Here is a 15,435-nt window from a genome sequence, read left to right on the forward strand (position 1 = left end):
GGATCTGGGCACTGGAACTGGTCTCTTGCTGGAGGGCAGAGCATGGCCTGAAGGCACAGCTGGAGCTCCACTTTGCTCCAGGCAAATAACAATGCAGTACCAAAACTTGAAGAATGAGTGTCTTGCTGCTATCACCTGGTAGGTTCATTGCCCTGTTAACCCAGTTTAACATTCCTGAGGCTAGCAAAGGATAAATGTTTACAGGATGAAGCTCCAGTATTATAAAACTGAGCAAAGACAACTGGATTTGGAGTTGAGAGACAATAAATTGATACTTGACACCATCAGAAAGCCCCAAGTTTATTCTTTGATAAGATTAATAAAGCGTATAAGCATCTGGCAAGATTAAGGGGAAAAAGGAGAGAACAGAAATCATCAATATCAGAAATAAAAAGGGGGGGAGGATATTACTACACATTTACAGACAAAAACATCAAAGGGATAGCATCAACAATATTTCACCATTTTAGATGATATGGACACATTCCTTTGAAATTGAATCAATTTTTAGAAAACTTCCCACATATTAAATTCAGACATTTAAGGAAGAAGTGGCACTTTTTCTTTTTTTTTTTTTACAAAGATTAGCCCTGTGATAATATCCACTGCCAATTCTCTTTTTGCTAAGGAAGATTGGCCTTGAGCTAACATCTGTGCCCATCTTACCCTATTTTATATGTGGGACGCCTGCCATAGATGGCTTGATAAGTGGTCCCTAGGTTCGTGCCTGGGATCCAAACTGGCAAACCCCAGGCCGCAAAAGTGGAGCCCGCAAAAGTGGAGCACACAAACTTAACCGCTACCCCATTGGGCCAGCCCCCCAAGTGACACCTTCTTAAACCCTTTAAAGGTTTTATGAGGCCACGTAACTGGTAGTGACCTCATGAGTATGTTACAAGAAAGGAAATTTATGTCAATTTCCCAGGCTCAAGATGTAAAAATCTTAATTAAAATAATAGTAAATACCATCTAGTGACGTATTAAAACCAAGTGGATTGTGCTTCAAGATGGCAGGAGTAGTTTTAATATTCAAAAACCAATGTTATTCATCACATTGATGTTAAAAAAGAAAGCTCTCATGGTTATTTTCATGGGTACAGAAAAAACGTTGATAATCACAACAGCCTTTTGTGGTTTAGGGAAAAGGGAACATTTACAAAACCATTAGTAGAAGGGCATATTAATGATAGAGTATTTACAAAAAACAGCAACCATCATTCCTAATGGTGAATTATTAATAGCTTCCCCCAAGAGTGAGAATGAGATGAGAATATCAGCTACTCACCATTATTCTTGAGGAAGTAAACAGTGCAGTAAGGCAAGAAAAAGAAATTATAAGGGATAGAAAGGAAGGAATAAAACTTTTCTATAGATGACAATGTTAAATATATAGAAAGTCCAGAAAAATATGCAAATTTAGAATTAATAAAGAACAAGTAATATGTATTCAAAGGTTGCTGGATAAGTATTCAGAAATCAATTGTAGTTGTGTATATCAACAACAACAAAAACAACATGAAATTGTTAAAAAATAATTTAAAATAGCATAAAACAATCAAATACTTGGAAGTAAATAAAATATGCAAGGACTTCAACACACTGAAAAGTACAAAACATTGTGGAATGAAATTTAAGACCTACATAAGGGGCTGGCCCAGTGGCCTAGCAGTTAAGTTCATGTGTTCCACTTCGGTAGGTGCTTAACTCATTAACGAGTGATTACTCATTTGTGGCTTTAGTCTTATCTCAATAGATCCCATTAATTTGCTTTTTATTGACATCTTATTGTGGGAGAAGTGAAAGTCTTAATTGTGGGACAGAAGTATACTTGCTGGTAGTGATTGTATACTTTTATAAACCAGAAGTTTGGGTGCTCATTCGAATTAAAGTTTATAAGTTTGGTTGGAGTTGAAATTCAAAGAGTCTGTGGTTCTCCCAGTAATGATCTACAAAATACTTTCTCAGCAGAGGACCCAGAGTATTAACTGTTTTATGTCTTATTTCCTAGATGATCCTGGCTCTACTCTAGGAACTTAGAAAGGTCCTTATAGAAAATTGCCATTACTTTGAGTGTTCTTCTTTAACTGTACTTTTGGAGTCCTCCCCACTCAACCCTAGTGTCAACATGATCATTAGGTTGTTTATACTTTCTCTGTGTTTCACAAAGATTTAATCTTTATCATTTTTTTTTCTTAAATTGACTTTATAATTTGCTTTTTTAAGACTTACAATAGCAGCACTAGGAGAAAAGCTGAATGACTACTGGAATGAAATGAAAGTGAAGAAAAATGCAGAATATCCTCTAAGTTTGCCAGTTGAAGATATACAGTAAGTACATTTAAAAATTATCAACCCTCTAATATTGGATATTGGAGGGTATATGATTGTACAGTGTTCTCAACCTTTTGAGTGTAACCCATGGTAAGAAATAAATTCTACAATTCAAATCAGCATGGCATTAAATGAACAAATGAATATATACATATACACAGAAGATTCTTGAAACAGTATTTATCCATATGTTGTGTGTTGATAGCATTTATTTGATTTAAAAAATGCAAGTCTTGACCCATTAAATTGATTTCACAATCCACTAGTGGTTTGTGTCTCATAGGTTGAAAAACCCTGCTTTTGTGTGATGACTAGGTCATGAGTCTAAAGCCAGACTTGAGTTTAGATTCTAGTCCTACTGCTTAAGTAGCTTTGTGACATTGAACATGTTACTTGGCCTCTTAGAAGTGTCTGTTTTCTCATTTGTAAAATGTAAACATTACTAGCACTTAACCCTCTAGAGTTGTAAGAATTGAAAGATAGGATGCCTGCCAAGCACTCAGTAACACACTAGCACATAATAACAGTCCTGTGAATGAATGAGTAATAACTGTACTGATGGAAAGATGACAAAAAAGATGCAACTCACTGTATTAATTTCTCATTGTATTTTGCAAGTGTCCATATACACAAGTGTAATTCTATAAGCATAGAAAATTTCTGCCAGGATTTAAAAAATTAACAGTGGTAACCTCCTGAAACAGGGAGTTTATATTTACTTTATATACTTCTGGATTGTTTGAAGTTTGATGGAACTCTGTAAATGCATGTTTTTTTAAAGCTAGATTTAAAAAGTTAATGGCATTAAGGTGGAGTCTTCATTATGTTAAATGAGTGTACATAAATTTTTTACAGAATCATAATTTTTAAATGATAAAAATATGAGAGCATTTTATAAACTATAAAAGAATATACAAATTTTAGTTATTCAGAGATAATGCTATAGTAGAGGATAAAAGTGTAATACAATTATAGAAAGTTACTTAAATTATAATACTACAACTTGTCTGTTTTCTGTACTTGAATAGTTTATTGTGCTAATCAGTATATTACGTTTGACATTGCAGATGTTAACTTAATATAAATTTCAAAGCAAGGCATTTAGAATATTTTAAGTTGAGTTTTTATTAGAACAAATTTAATAGTATGCTATTAAGCAAGACATTTAAATTGCTTTGTTTAAATTAGACTGTTACCTTTAACCTTTGAAGGTAACCAAATTGTTTTTAAAAATTTAACTTGCTCTACAACAATAGTAGTTATATCACGGAATTTTCAGGGATAGAATTAAATCATAGGGGCATTTTGTGGTGTAAATGATGCAGAAAATCTAATGAAGTGTACTTTGCAGCCATATTTCCATGGTAATATTTTCTTGTGGTTTTGTTACAGGAAACGTCCTGATCAGACATGGGTTCAGTGTGATGCGTGTCTAAAGTGGCGAAAATTACCAGATGGGATAGATCAACTTCCAGAAAAATGGTATTGCTCCAATAACCCTGACCCACAGTTCAGGTACCATATAGTTGGTAGTACCCTTTTTGGAAAGGCAGAAAGTACTGTTCAAGATGTATGAACAGGCGCTGGTGACGTGTTATTCCCATGTGATTTTTCTGACTAGAAATTGTGATGTTCCAGAAGAACCTGAAGATGAGGATTTAGTACATCCCACTTATGAAAAAACCTACAAAAAGAAGTGAGTGTTGTATTAATGTATAGTGGGAAAATAATGCCCAAAGCAACAGTGGTGTGTCTGCAGCATTAATTGATGCTTCTCCAAGATAAAGCTAGTACAGCCAGAAAAGATGATGGCCCAAAAAAAGATCTGATGTGGAGTGCATAATAGGAAGTGCCCCTTTTTAAAAGTTTATGCTGTGGATATCTGCCATTGATTGCTCTCCTGTCTACACAATAGTTTGCATACAGAATAATTTGTCTTTTGGGGCCACACACAGACGAATCCTAATGAATACTGCCCTGTATGAGTTATACTCTAACAGGGGAAGTGAGACATGGGTGTATAGAAGTTGACGAGTACCATAAAAGGTATGATCCAGTCCTGCTGGAAGCCCACGGGGAGGGACTACTTATGACTGGGGATGGGAGGGCAGAAATGGATCAGGAAAATTCGTGAAGGACATTTTGTAGTAGACCTTGAAGAATGAGTAGGATGAGAATGTACAGGGAACAAGGATTTGTTCAGGTTAACTAGAGTAAATATGTGAATGGGCATAATGGAAAACGGAGGTGAGATAGAGAAGCTGGGTAATGAATGATAGTCAGCCCTGGTGAACTTTAGGCTGATGTACTGCACGCAGGAAGCTGAGTTCACTAAGAAGTTCCAAGTGGTTTTAATTTTGAGTGCACTTTTTGAAGATAAATCCAGCAGCAGGATTGGAAGTAAAGAAACCAATTAGAAGCCTGTGTGATATTTCCCTTCAGAAGTCTGAGAATAATGCTAATGGGGATGGAAAGCTTGGGGCAGACACATTAGTGCGATAAGAGGTGGAAAGTATTCCCCTGCCTACGGGCTTACCACTGATGATAATGAAAATGAGGCAAAGTTCAGTGTACATATCGGAGGGACTCGGTAGTGAAAGGCAAGTATGTCACTGGAAAACAGAATTGAAAAATGATGACGTAAATTTAAATATGTTCATTTTTCATCTTTGTTTTTTTTTTTAAGAGAGAAGGAAAAATTCAGGATCAGACAACTGGAAATGGTCCCTCAGGTAATTAAGCCTTCATTTTATAGCTGTGTCTTATATTGGATAGTGGTTAGTGTAACAAATACAGAATTTTAAAGCTTAGGAGTTACTAACAAATTGAAGTGATCCTATTCATTTGGTTCACTATTCCTCCTTTCTTTTACTGTCCTTCCCAGCCCTCCCTCCCTAACCCAACAACTTCATTCAAACTGTTCAGTTTATTTTTTTTAAGATTTTACGTATTTATTTTTCCCTCTTCTCCCCAAAGCCCCCCAGTACATAGTTGTATATCATAGTTGTGGGTCCTTCTAGTTGTGGCACATGGGCCACCGCCTCAGCATGGCTTGATGAGCGGTGCCATGTCCGCGCCCATCCCCTAAACTGTTCAGTTTTGTTGTTTGGTTGGGCATCTTCTGAGGAAAGGCAGACATCCTTTTAAGAATCTTATAGATAGGTAGTCAAGAAAAAATTCTCAGAAACTCCCAGGGAGCCATGTTCTGCTACTAACCTGGACTAACGCTCCAGTGTTTCTCTTTGTCTGTTGCCTGCTGTCCCTGGCCCTTCCCTTTCTCTCTTAGTGCTTAATGGTGTCAAGGAGTTTTTGCTGAGTATATGAGCAAGTAGTTGTACTTCTTGTGTAAGAAGTTTTGGTCTGCTGCAGATGTGTATGTTTGCTTATAATTACATTGCAATGTTTCCTTGTATGAAGGCTGAGGGTTTCAGAGTGAGAATGGAACTGGGGGAAAAAGAATAATGGGCTTACTTTGGTTTTTAAAGGCAGAATATTTATGGCTTTATCTTCAATTTCTTTCTCTTAGAAAAATAAGTTTTTATTATATCTTGATAAGCCCTGTATATAGTACAGGGTCAGCAAATCTTTCTGTAAAAGGCCAGATAGTAAATATTTTAGTTCTGGGGGGCCACATACAGTCTCTTACATGTTCTTTTTGTTCACACCTTTAAAAATGTAAAACCTGGGGCCGGCTCCGTGGCTGAGTGGTTAAGTTCGTGCGCTCTGCTGCGGCGGCCCAGGGTTCGGATCCTGGGCGTGGACATGGTACCGCTCGTCAGGCCATGTTAAGGTGGTGTCCCACATCCCACAACTGGAAGGACCTGCAACTAAGATATACAACTATGTACGGGGGGGTTTGGGGAGATAAAGCAGGAAAAAAAAAATGTAAAACCTTTCTTTGCTCGCTTGCAGGCTGCTTTTGGCTCATTGGCCTGTTGTTTGTTGCTCCCTGGTATAGCACAGGGAATTTACATGGTTAGCATAGTTCTCAATGTCTTCTGGGATATGAAGAAAAGGGCAAATATTATCTTGTGTTTTGGACATGGCACATTTAAAAAAATCCTTTAAGATCAATTTATTTTTCCTCCAACAGATTAATCATGAATTGTTGCTTCGGCCAACCCCTGTGTCAAGTCAAAGTTTTTCTCCCGTGAAGGAAGGTGTTCCAAGAGGACATCTTTCAGAAGCAGCTAATACTTATGCAACAAGACTTATAAATAACCATCGAGGTTCACCCCAGTCTGAACCTGATAGCAACAAGTCAGTGGCTAAAATGTGTTTTTCCATTTGGGGAATGAATATTAACCAGTCTTTATTCGACACTAATAGGGCAATAATGCACTTCTAGGAAATTATAGTTTATGCATGTAAAAAGTCTTAAGGACAAGTTACTTCGCTTTTATTGTCCAAACTTAACCCCACCCCACTTACGCCACCTATTTAAATCGATTTAAACATTAATTGTATTCCTGTGGATTTGATCAAATTGTTACCGCTTTGAAATTCCATATCGTATGAAAATTCTTGCTTTAAAGATTATCAGTATCTAAGTAAAAGAAAAACATGAAGCAGTTAACAGCACAATACTATACAGTAATGTCAAGTATAACCCATAAGTTCTTAGCATAGCCCATGACATGCTGTATATTTTGGGTGAGTGGATGGAGAAGGAAGGGAGAAAGAAAGGTAAGGTGATATGTGCATTTTTCAGTTAGGTCTCCTGATGGGAATGGTCAGGGAAGGCTTTGCGAGGGGGTAGTACTTAGTTTGGTTCCTGAAATTCTGAAAACAGTACTCTGCACAGGTCGCCCATTCAAAGGGACTAGAATGAACATAGGTAAAGAAGAAAGGGCATGATGCCAATAAACTAGTAGATCAGACCGACTACACCTGATATTTGTTGTTGAAACAAGGTTCTCTGAGATGGTGGGGCCAGATTTTCTGAGAGGTTGTGTAGCCTTATCAAATTCTCACAGGACTTTTTGACCTCAGAAAAGATTAGAAATAACTGCCTTTATGCATATATACACCAAGGAAGGCATGTTCTAAAATAGTTTGCTGTTTATAGCCTACATTTTGGGGGCTCAATTTGGGGCTGGATTGCTACTTAACTAAGAACTTGTGTGCATTTTTTTTTAACTAATCTTAATATTCTTGGCTTTTCTTCATAAAGATGGTTCCAGACAAAGTAAGAAAAAGTAAAATCTGTAAAGTTTACAGACAAAAGATAAGGAATTTATTTTTAAAAGTGCCATCCAAATGGAAGAAGAGAACAGAAAATTTTCATTAATTTTCTTTTTTGGGTGAGGAAGATTGGCCCTGAGCTAACATTTGTTGCCAATCTTCTTTTTGCTTGAGGAAGATTGTTGCTGAGCTAACATTTGTGCCAATCTTCCTCTGTGTTTTGTATGTGGGGTGCTGCCACAGCATGGCTTGATGAGCAGTGTAGGTCCAAGCCAGGGATCTAAACTCATGAACCCAGGACCACCGAAGTGGAGTGCACGAACTTAACTGCTACGCCACCTGGCCGGCCCCATCATTAATTTTTAAAGCCTGTATTTATTCTCAAATTCATAGAGCCAAAGTCTGTGGAAAGGTGGTGCCTAAACTAAGTCTTGAGAAAGACAAATAGGAATTAGCCTGGTAGGAAAAATAATAGGGCAACTCCCAGTTAAACGATTAACTCTAGATCTCTAGACAATCTCAGAACTTGGGAGCACTAGGTACTTTTGAAGGTGGAAAACAGCGGTGGGAACAGGAGGCTTGTTTGAAAGTTTAAGGAAGAGTAGTTCCCTAGGACTCTTCCCAACCTGCAAAGTCTGGCAATGCTGCTTCTCTTCCTCTGTCAGAAGGTAGCAAGTTTACTTTCTGGAGCATATATATGCTAGAGAGTGGATCTGTACATATATCCCTCTAAGTGGGGCAAAAAGTAATCAATTGGTGATACATTCACAGAAAACTAAGCAGATGAAGAAAATGAGGCAATTTTCAATACAGGGAAAATTGTTTTACATGAAAGGATAGGGCATGTTCGTTTACTTTGTGGCTCACCTTTGATCACTGAATGCCAATAAAAATTAAGATGGGCAGACGGGAATGGCAGTGCCATTCATTGAGCTCTAGCATAGAAGGAGCGGACCTGGGGTGGGTGATGGCATTCTCTTTTGGACATGTATACAGTGAAGTGGCCAGAGGACATCAAATGAAGAGATGTTTGGTGGTGTATAGATCTGGTACTCTAAAGAGATCTCAGTAGTTTAATTGTTTTCTCATCTGTAAAAGGAGAAAATAATCTCCACTTTGTTCAATCCATTGGGCAGTACTGTATAATATATCATTTTTTTAAAAATGAGCATGGGCATTTCTTAGAATTTCAAGATAGATTACTTCAAGGTCATCCATTTTGTCCATATCTGTATTTTATAACTTTATATTTTATACATAAAATTTTTTCCAGCCTGAAACGGAGACTCTCTACTCGTTCTTCAATTTTGAATGCAAAGAATCAGAGATTGAGTAATCAAACATTTGAAAATTCAGCTTATAAGGACGATGATGATGATGAAGATGTTATCATCTTAGAAGAAAACAGTACTCCCAAGCCTGCTGTAGATCATGATATTGAAATGAAATCAGAACAGAGTCATGTTGAGCAAAGCAGTGTTCAAGCCGAGCCTGTGGGTGATAATAAATCTTGTGGCCAGATTGGTTCACTAGGCACGTCATCATCCAGGTGTGATCAGGGAACTGCTGCAGCTACCCAGACTGAAGTACCAGGTTTGGTTGTTAAAAAGGAAGAGACTGTTGAAGATGAGATAGATGCAAGAAATGATACAGCCGTGCTGCCATCTTGCGTGGAAGCTGAAGGAAAGACTCATGAAACCCAGGAAACCTTTGATAAATCTGCGGGTGATGCTGATTGCCAGTTAAATGAACTGAGAAATGAGCTGCTTCTAGTTACCCAAGAAAAAGAAAATTATAAAAGACAATGTCATGTGTTTACTGACCAAATCAAAGTGTTACAGCAGAGGATACTGGAAATGAATGACAAATATGTGAAGAAGGAAACTTGCCATCAATCTACCGAAACTGATGCTCTATTTTTACATGAAAGTATTAACGGTAAATCTGAAAGTCCAGATCATATGGTCTCTCAGTATAGGCAAGCTTTGGAAGAAATAGAAAGGCTGAAAAAACAGTGTAGTGCTTTGCAGCACATCAAGGCAGAATGCAGTCAGTGTTCCAGTGGTGAGAGTAAGAGTGAAGTGGATGAAATGGTTGTGCAGCTTGACGATGTATTCAGGCAGCTGGACAAATGCAGCATCGAGAGGGACCAGTTTAAAAGTGAGGTGAGTTATCATCATTCAACATAATGATGGTCATGGGGGTCCAGAGGCATCTGAACTTTTAAAGAACTGCCAGTTGCTAGTTAGGAATAAATCACCTAATAATATTTCCATTTATTGACTGTCGGTTATTCCACTGGTTCCCAACTGGGGATTGGTCCTCTTGGGGGCATATGGAAATGTGGAGATGGGCATTGCTGGAATTTGATCGTGGTGACCAGGCATGGTAAATGCCCTCTAGTGCACAGGACATTGCTGTACAATGAAAGGTTGTCCTGCTAAAGCTACCAATATCATTCCCATTGAGACACTCAGTTACTAAATATCGTGGGAACTTTGCATCCATTATTATAAGCCTTACAATAACCATACAGGGTAGATGATGAGATATCCTCATTTTATAGATGCACCCTATATTAGTTATGATTAGGTTTGTTTGCATGTGACATAAAACCCCAAATAACTGGCAGCCCCACAGTCGTCAGAGACACAGGCTCCTTCTGTGTTGTTGCTTTGCTTCTCAGCATGCAGTTGTAGTACATTCCAAGCAGCAGGAAAGAGGAGGAGTATGGGTCCTGAAAGTTGCTTATAGTCCATCTGTCAGAACTTGGTCATCTGGCTAATGGGTGCCTTGGAAATGTAGTCTATTCAGGGGTTCTTTTACTGAGAAAGGAGAAAAACGATAGATACCACCAGGAGACAATTAGTAGCCTCTGCACATGCCCCCAATTCAGATTTGGGTGGCGCCTTTTTAAAAAAATCTATTTTATGTGTTATATTTACATGATGTTTGAAAGGAGGGTTTCTCTGCTAAAAAGAGTTTGGAAATGACAGTATGATGCAGTATTGTCCCTTCTTCTTGGAAATATTGTTGACATAACTGTTCATTCAGACGTTCATCTTGATGTATTGCCTTAGGAGCTAGACAACAAAATATATAAAAATCAATATAAACTTTGTTACAACTTACACTTGGTGAGTGTGCAAGAAATGAAAGCCATTGACTTCAGCATAATTTAGGCATTTATCTTGGTTTTTCAGTTTTTAGACTCCATTTGTTTTAGTCAAGCGGTAATTCACGTTTTATATTCTTTCAATGTAAAAAGATGGAGAAGTGAAATTAAACAAGTGAAGCTTTGTTTATAGAAAGCTATTGGATTTTTTTGTGTAATATCTTTTGGTGGTAATTTTCATCAAGCAGAATTTCTACATCTCTTAGCTTAAACTTGTACGTTGATGTTAGTACTTTTAAATTTGACAGTTATAAAATTAATTTTTTTGTCAGGTTGAATTATTGGAAATGGAAAAATCACAAATCCGTTCACAGTGTGAAGAACTGAAGACTGAAATAGAACAATTAAAATCTACAAGTCGACAGATAGGAACGGATGTTTCAACTTCGAGTAACACTGAGGAGTCTGTAAATTATACTGATGGGGAAAGGTAATATTAAATGAGGCATTTGGCTGGGGTGCAGTTGTGGCTGGCGTGATACTGTTTGCTAGCAGACATCAAACAGATATTGTTCTGTCAAAAGAAGTTATTGACTGTCTGCTCTCATCCCAACATCGTGGTAGACAAAGAGAGATGCAAAAGAAGTACATGTGATCAACCTTCCCTTTAAGGAACAGTTTAGGTTTAACTTAAGTGAAATAGGAATTTCGAGGGAATAAAGCACTTGAGTGGTCAGAGTGGCTTGGAAAGCTTTTGGGGGAAAGTGAAAATTGAACCAGATATTGAAGAATGGGATGAATTTGGCCATGACTAGAAGACAAGGGAATATTTCATGAAACTTAGTTTTTCACCTTGATTTCTTTTACTTTTGTACCTGGCACCATTTTTTTCGTGGTTTGTTATCCTCATTTTACTACATGCCCTCTCCAATCTTAACTTTTAGGAAATAACAAAATTACTAAAAATTGCCATAGTCCGTGTGATTATTAGGAAGAAGTTTCTTCTGTCAGAATAAGAAAACAGTAAATCATTGAGGACCCATCTCAGCAAGATATAAAATGGGGTTAGGGTTCTGTTTCGATGTGTTTTGTTTTTGAGAGTGGGGGAGGCACAGGTTCAGGTGGGAGGGGATGACAGTGGTGGTGTGTTGATGACTCACATTCAAAAACAGACATTAAGGGCTAAAATTGTACAACTCTTCCTGCTAGTATGATAAGACTTCAGAGCTAAAAGTACTGTTGTCATCCTCACTTGACATCAGTTATATTATTACTTTGCTTTTTAGCTTAAGTTTCTGAAGGATTTCATTAAATCTGTTCATGGCAATAGAAAGAATAGAGCAGTACATATAAGCGTGGAGGGCACGGGGTCAGAAAAAATCCCACTTGGTGTTCCTGAAAATGGGAACCACAAGAATCTGTGGTACTTGTAAGAATGCAGATCCTTGGACCTCAGTCCAGTTTATTAAATTGGAAACTTAATCTCCCAGGTGATTCCATTGCACATTAAACTTTGAGTAACTGATGATCTTTTAGCCCTATGCTTTCCAAAATAGTATAGCTACATGTAGCTACTGACACTTGAAATCTAACTAGTCTGAATTGAGATGTGCTGTAAATATAAAATATATGCTGGATTTTGAAGCCCTAGTGTAAACAAAAAAGAATTTTAAATACCTCATTAATAATATATTTTGATATGATGAAATATTTTAGCTATATCACTTAAGTAAAATATATAACAGATTAAATTTATTGTTTCATTTTACATTTTTTTTTTCTTCTCCCCAACGCCCCCCAGTATATAGTTGTAGATTCTAGTTGTGAGTGCCTCTGGTTGTGCTGTTTTACTTTTTAATGTGGCTATTTGAACATTTCAAAATTGTATATGGAGTTCACAGTATTTCTCTTGGATGGTGCTGTTCTGTATGCCAAAAATAGGAATCTGTCACATGTCCAGTAGACAGGAGGAATTAGCTGCTGACAATCAAAGACTTAAAGGAAAGGATGGGTAGAGGGTCGTAGGGTCATCATAGTCTTTCATCTACTTTTTATGTAGATGACAAAGGGAATATTCTTGGTAGGACATAGGATGGTTAATAACTTCAGGAAAGCAAAGCAGAAAAGTATTTAGACCGTGGACCTCTGATCAAAGATGATTGGGAAAGGTGGAACGAAAAATGGCTGGCATGGGAATGATGGAAAATTTTATCAAAGGTCCGATGGAAACTTAACCATGCAAGCTCACAAAACATGCTTAAAGTCACATTTTTGTGCATTGTCAACCTAAGGATGAGCATCTTGCCCCTTCAGAGATTTCCACCAGAGAAAGATCAGTATCTAAACTCAATGTGGACTTCTGTATCTGGGAGGGGGGCAGAACAAGAGCCACAGTGACATTCTCTTCATCCGTGTGTTTCACTCCATCTTTGAAGCAAAGGCTACTTACTATATAGCTGTAGGTATTTAAAGTCTAGAATGTTGATATTCAGATCCGTGTATATACACTTGAAAGAAATGATAAAGATGATCTAATCCAGGGTTTTCAGCAAAACACTGTCACCTATAAATGCACAGTAAAATGGATAGACAGTGAACTTTAGCATTTGAAAGGTTCAAAGAAGTCATGCATTTTAAAAAGTCTTGTTTAACATTATTTAACCCAGGGTTTTATAAGCCTATTTGACCACAGAACCATTTCTTCTTCCTCTTCTACAACAATGGATATGTCATAGAACATGTTTTAGGGAACAATTCGGTTCATCTTCAAAAGGAAGCGGAAATCTCATGATGCATTCTTAGTCTTAGACCAGTGTTCTAGTAGTACGTCCCTACTGTTTTCCAGGTGATAACAATATTTTAAATTATAACTAACATCTTGTAATTTATTTTCAGTCCATGTTTTCTCCAGTCTCAAATTAAAATTTTATTAGTTGGAACCAAGTGGAGCCACTAGTTTTATGAAACACTCTACTTACCAACAGATTTATTAAATTAAATGTATTAATGTTTCACTTAAATTTTAAGCCCTAGATGAATATTAAACTGTATTATAATGTTCATCTAATAGATGTAATATTTGTATTTGCAGCCTCAAACTTCGATCTCTTCGAGTTAACGTAGGACAGCTGCTGGCCATGATTGTACCTGATCTCGATCTTCAGCAAGTGAATTATGATGTTGATGTAGTTGATGAAATTTTAGGACAAGTTGTTGAACAAATGAGTGAAATCAGTAGTACCTAAAGTATATTTTATGTGAGATAATAAAAATATTTGCTTAGTCCTTTTGGTTGTACAGTTTTGAAAATGTAAACAAATTTGTTTTATAGATATGATAGGTAACAGACTGAAGAACCATAATCTTTATTCTATGCATTCAAGCGTGGCCACAAATACTGTGGACACATTCTCACTTCTTTGAAATGCCTGTGAATCATTGGTCTTGAGCGGCTGAATAGCTGGCTCATGATTCTGTTCTGAAATGTAAATATTTGTAATTAAGTCTGCACATATTTTTTTATTACCCTAGAAGATTTAAGTGTTTTTCACCAAGAGGTTTTCAGGCTGCCCCTAACCTTTCTGTAATCTTTTCTGGTTCCCTAAAGTGTATTTTTCTCTAAACTGAGGGCTGTGCCATAATACAAATGGAAATGTTACCTTTGATTTTCTTACAGAGAAGTTTAAACAGGATTTTTAAAGAATGGAATAACACTCCTGATAAGATAAGTTGTAAGTGAATTGAGCATTACTGTTTCTTTTCTATAAATTCTTATCTCCTGAATATCTTATTCATGAAAATAAAGTAAGCAGAAACTCTCCATCCATTTTGCCAGGATTTTTCTTCTGCTGAGATTGCCAATCATGGTTAAACACAAAGTGTTTTTATAGAACAAAGAAATTATCTTAGTATAAAAAAGTATCAAAAATATTAAATGTTCCACCACGTTTATTTTGAAGCCCATTTTTGGCTGCTTAATCGGCATGGAGTGGGCACAAGAACTGTTAATATTTCTTTTTGTGAAATTTCCTGTACAGCCTTTTGTAGGATTACTACAGGTTAATGTGAGTTGAGGAAGACAGTCTTTCTCAAACAATACTGCATACCTTTTATTATATTACAAACCTAAGTGTTTTATATCCTGGAGTTAAGCAACAAAATGCCCTAGGATTATAGTATTACATGCCATAAAATTTATGCTTCATTTGTCCCATGTTTTGTGCAATTATAAAGAGATGGCTTTCTATTAATTATAACTATGTATATATAATTAAGAATCATATTTTCCACAACTAAAATGTGCATTATTTTTTCAAAGTTTTATCATGCTATTTATTTTTACTTTTGTTTCTGAACATTCATGTTCCTTTTATATGGATGCTTAATTATGTCTGTCATATACAGTATTACATTTTTACTGTACATTAACTTCTAGAAAAAGCAAATAAATGAAGATTGTTTTTATTTGCTTGAGAAAGTAACTGAAAGTGTATTTTTGGTATGAAGCTGGTTTTCTGTCATAACTGTATCTGCCCAAATTTTAAAATATCTTGTAATAAAATAAAATATATATATGATGGCTAACTCTTCAGATATTACTTTTAAAGAGTCCTATATTCAAATTATATTTTGAAAACTAAAGTTGTGTCCATGAAGACCCTCCAGTTGAGGGGCCAGCCCGGTGGCGCAGCGGTTAAGTCCACACGTTCCGCTTCGGCAGCCTGGGGTTCACGGGTTCGGATGCCAGGTGCAGACATGGCACTGCTTGGCACGCCATACTGTGGTAGGCGTCCCACATATAAAGT

The 15,435-nt window shown here is 36.8% G+C and overlaps 1 protein-coding gene across 1 annotated transcript in view; it reads left to right on the top strand.

The window, feature by feature from the left end:
• The window catches only part of MORC3 (MORC family CW-type zinc finger 3), a 36,090-nt gene extending 20,867 nt beyond the window's left edge, over positions 1 to 15,223 (top strand). The window contains exons 10-17 of the mRNA XM_014841598.3: positions 2,224 to 2,328; positions 3,724 to 3,846; positions 3,953 to 4,027; positions 5,018 to 5,063; positions 6,425 to 6,591; positions 8,789 to 9,680; positions 10,963 to 11,120; positions 13,722 to 15,223. Coding sequence (XP_014697084.1) covers positions 2,224 to 2,328; positions 3,724 to 3,846; positions 3,953 to 4,027; positions 5,018 to 5,063; positions 6,425 to 6,591; positions 8,789 to 9,680; positions 10,963 to 11,120; positions 13,722 to 13,875 — 1,720 coding nt within the window. The 3' untranslated portion in view covers positions 13,876 to 15,223. The remainder of the gene's footprint in view (positions 1 to 2,223; positions 2,329 to 3,723; positions 3,847 to 3,952; positions 4,028 to 5,017; positions 5,064 to 6,424; positions 6,592 to 8,788; positions 9,681 to 10,962; positions 11,121 to 13,721) is intronic.
• Positions 15,224 to 15,435: the final 212 nt, after the last annotated feature.

The sequence above is a fragment of the Equus asinus genome, chromosome 18 (assembly GCF_041296235.1).
Source record: "Equus asinus isolate D_3611 breed Donkey chromosome 18, EquAss-T2T_v2, whole genome shotgun sequence".
NCBI classification, from domain to species: domain Eukaryota; kingdom Metazoa; phylum Chordata; class Mammalia; order Perissodactyla; family Equidae; genus Equus; species Equus asinus.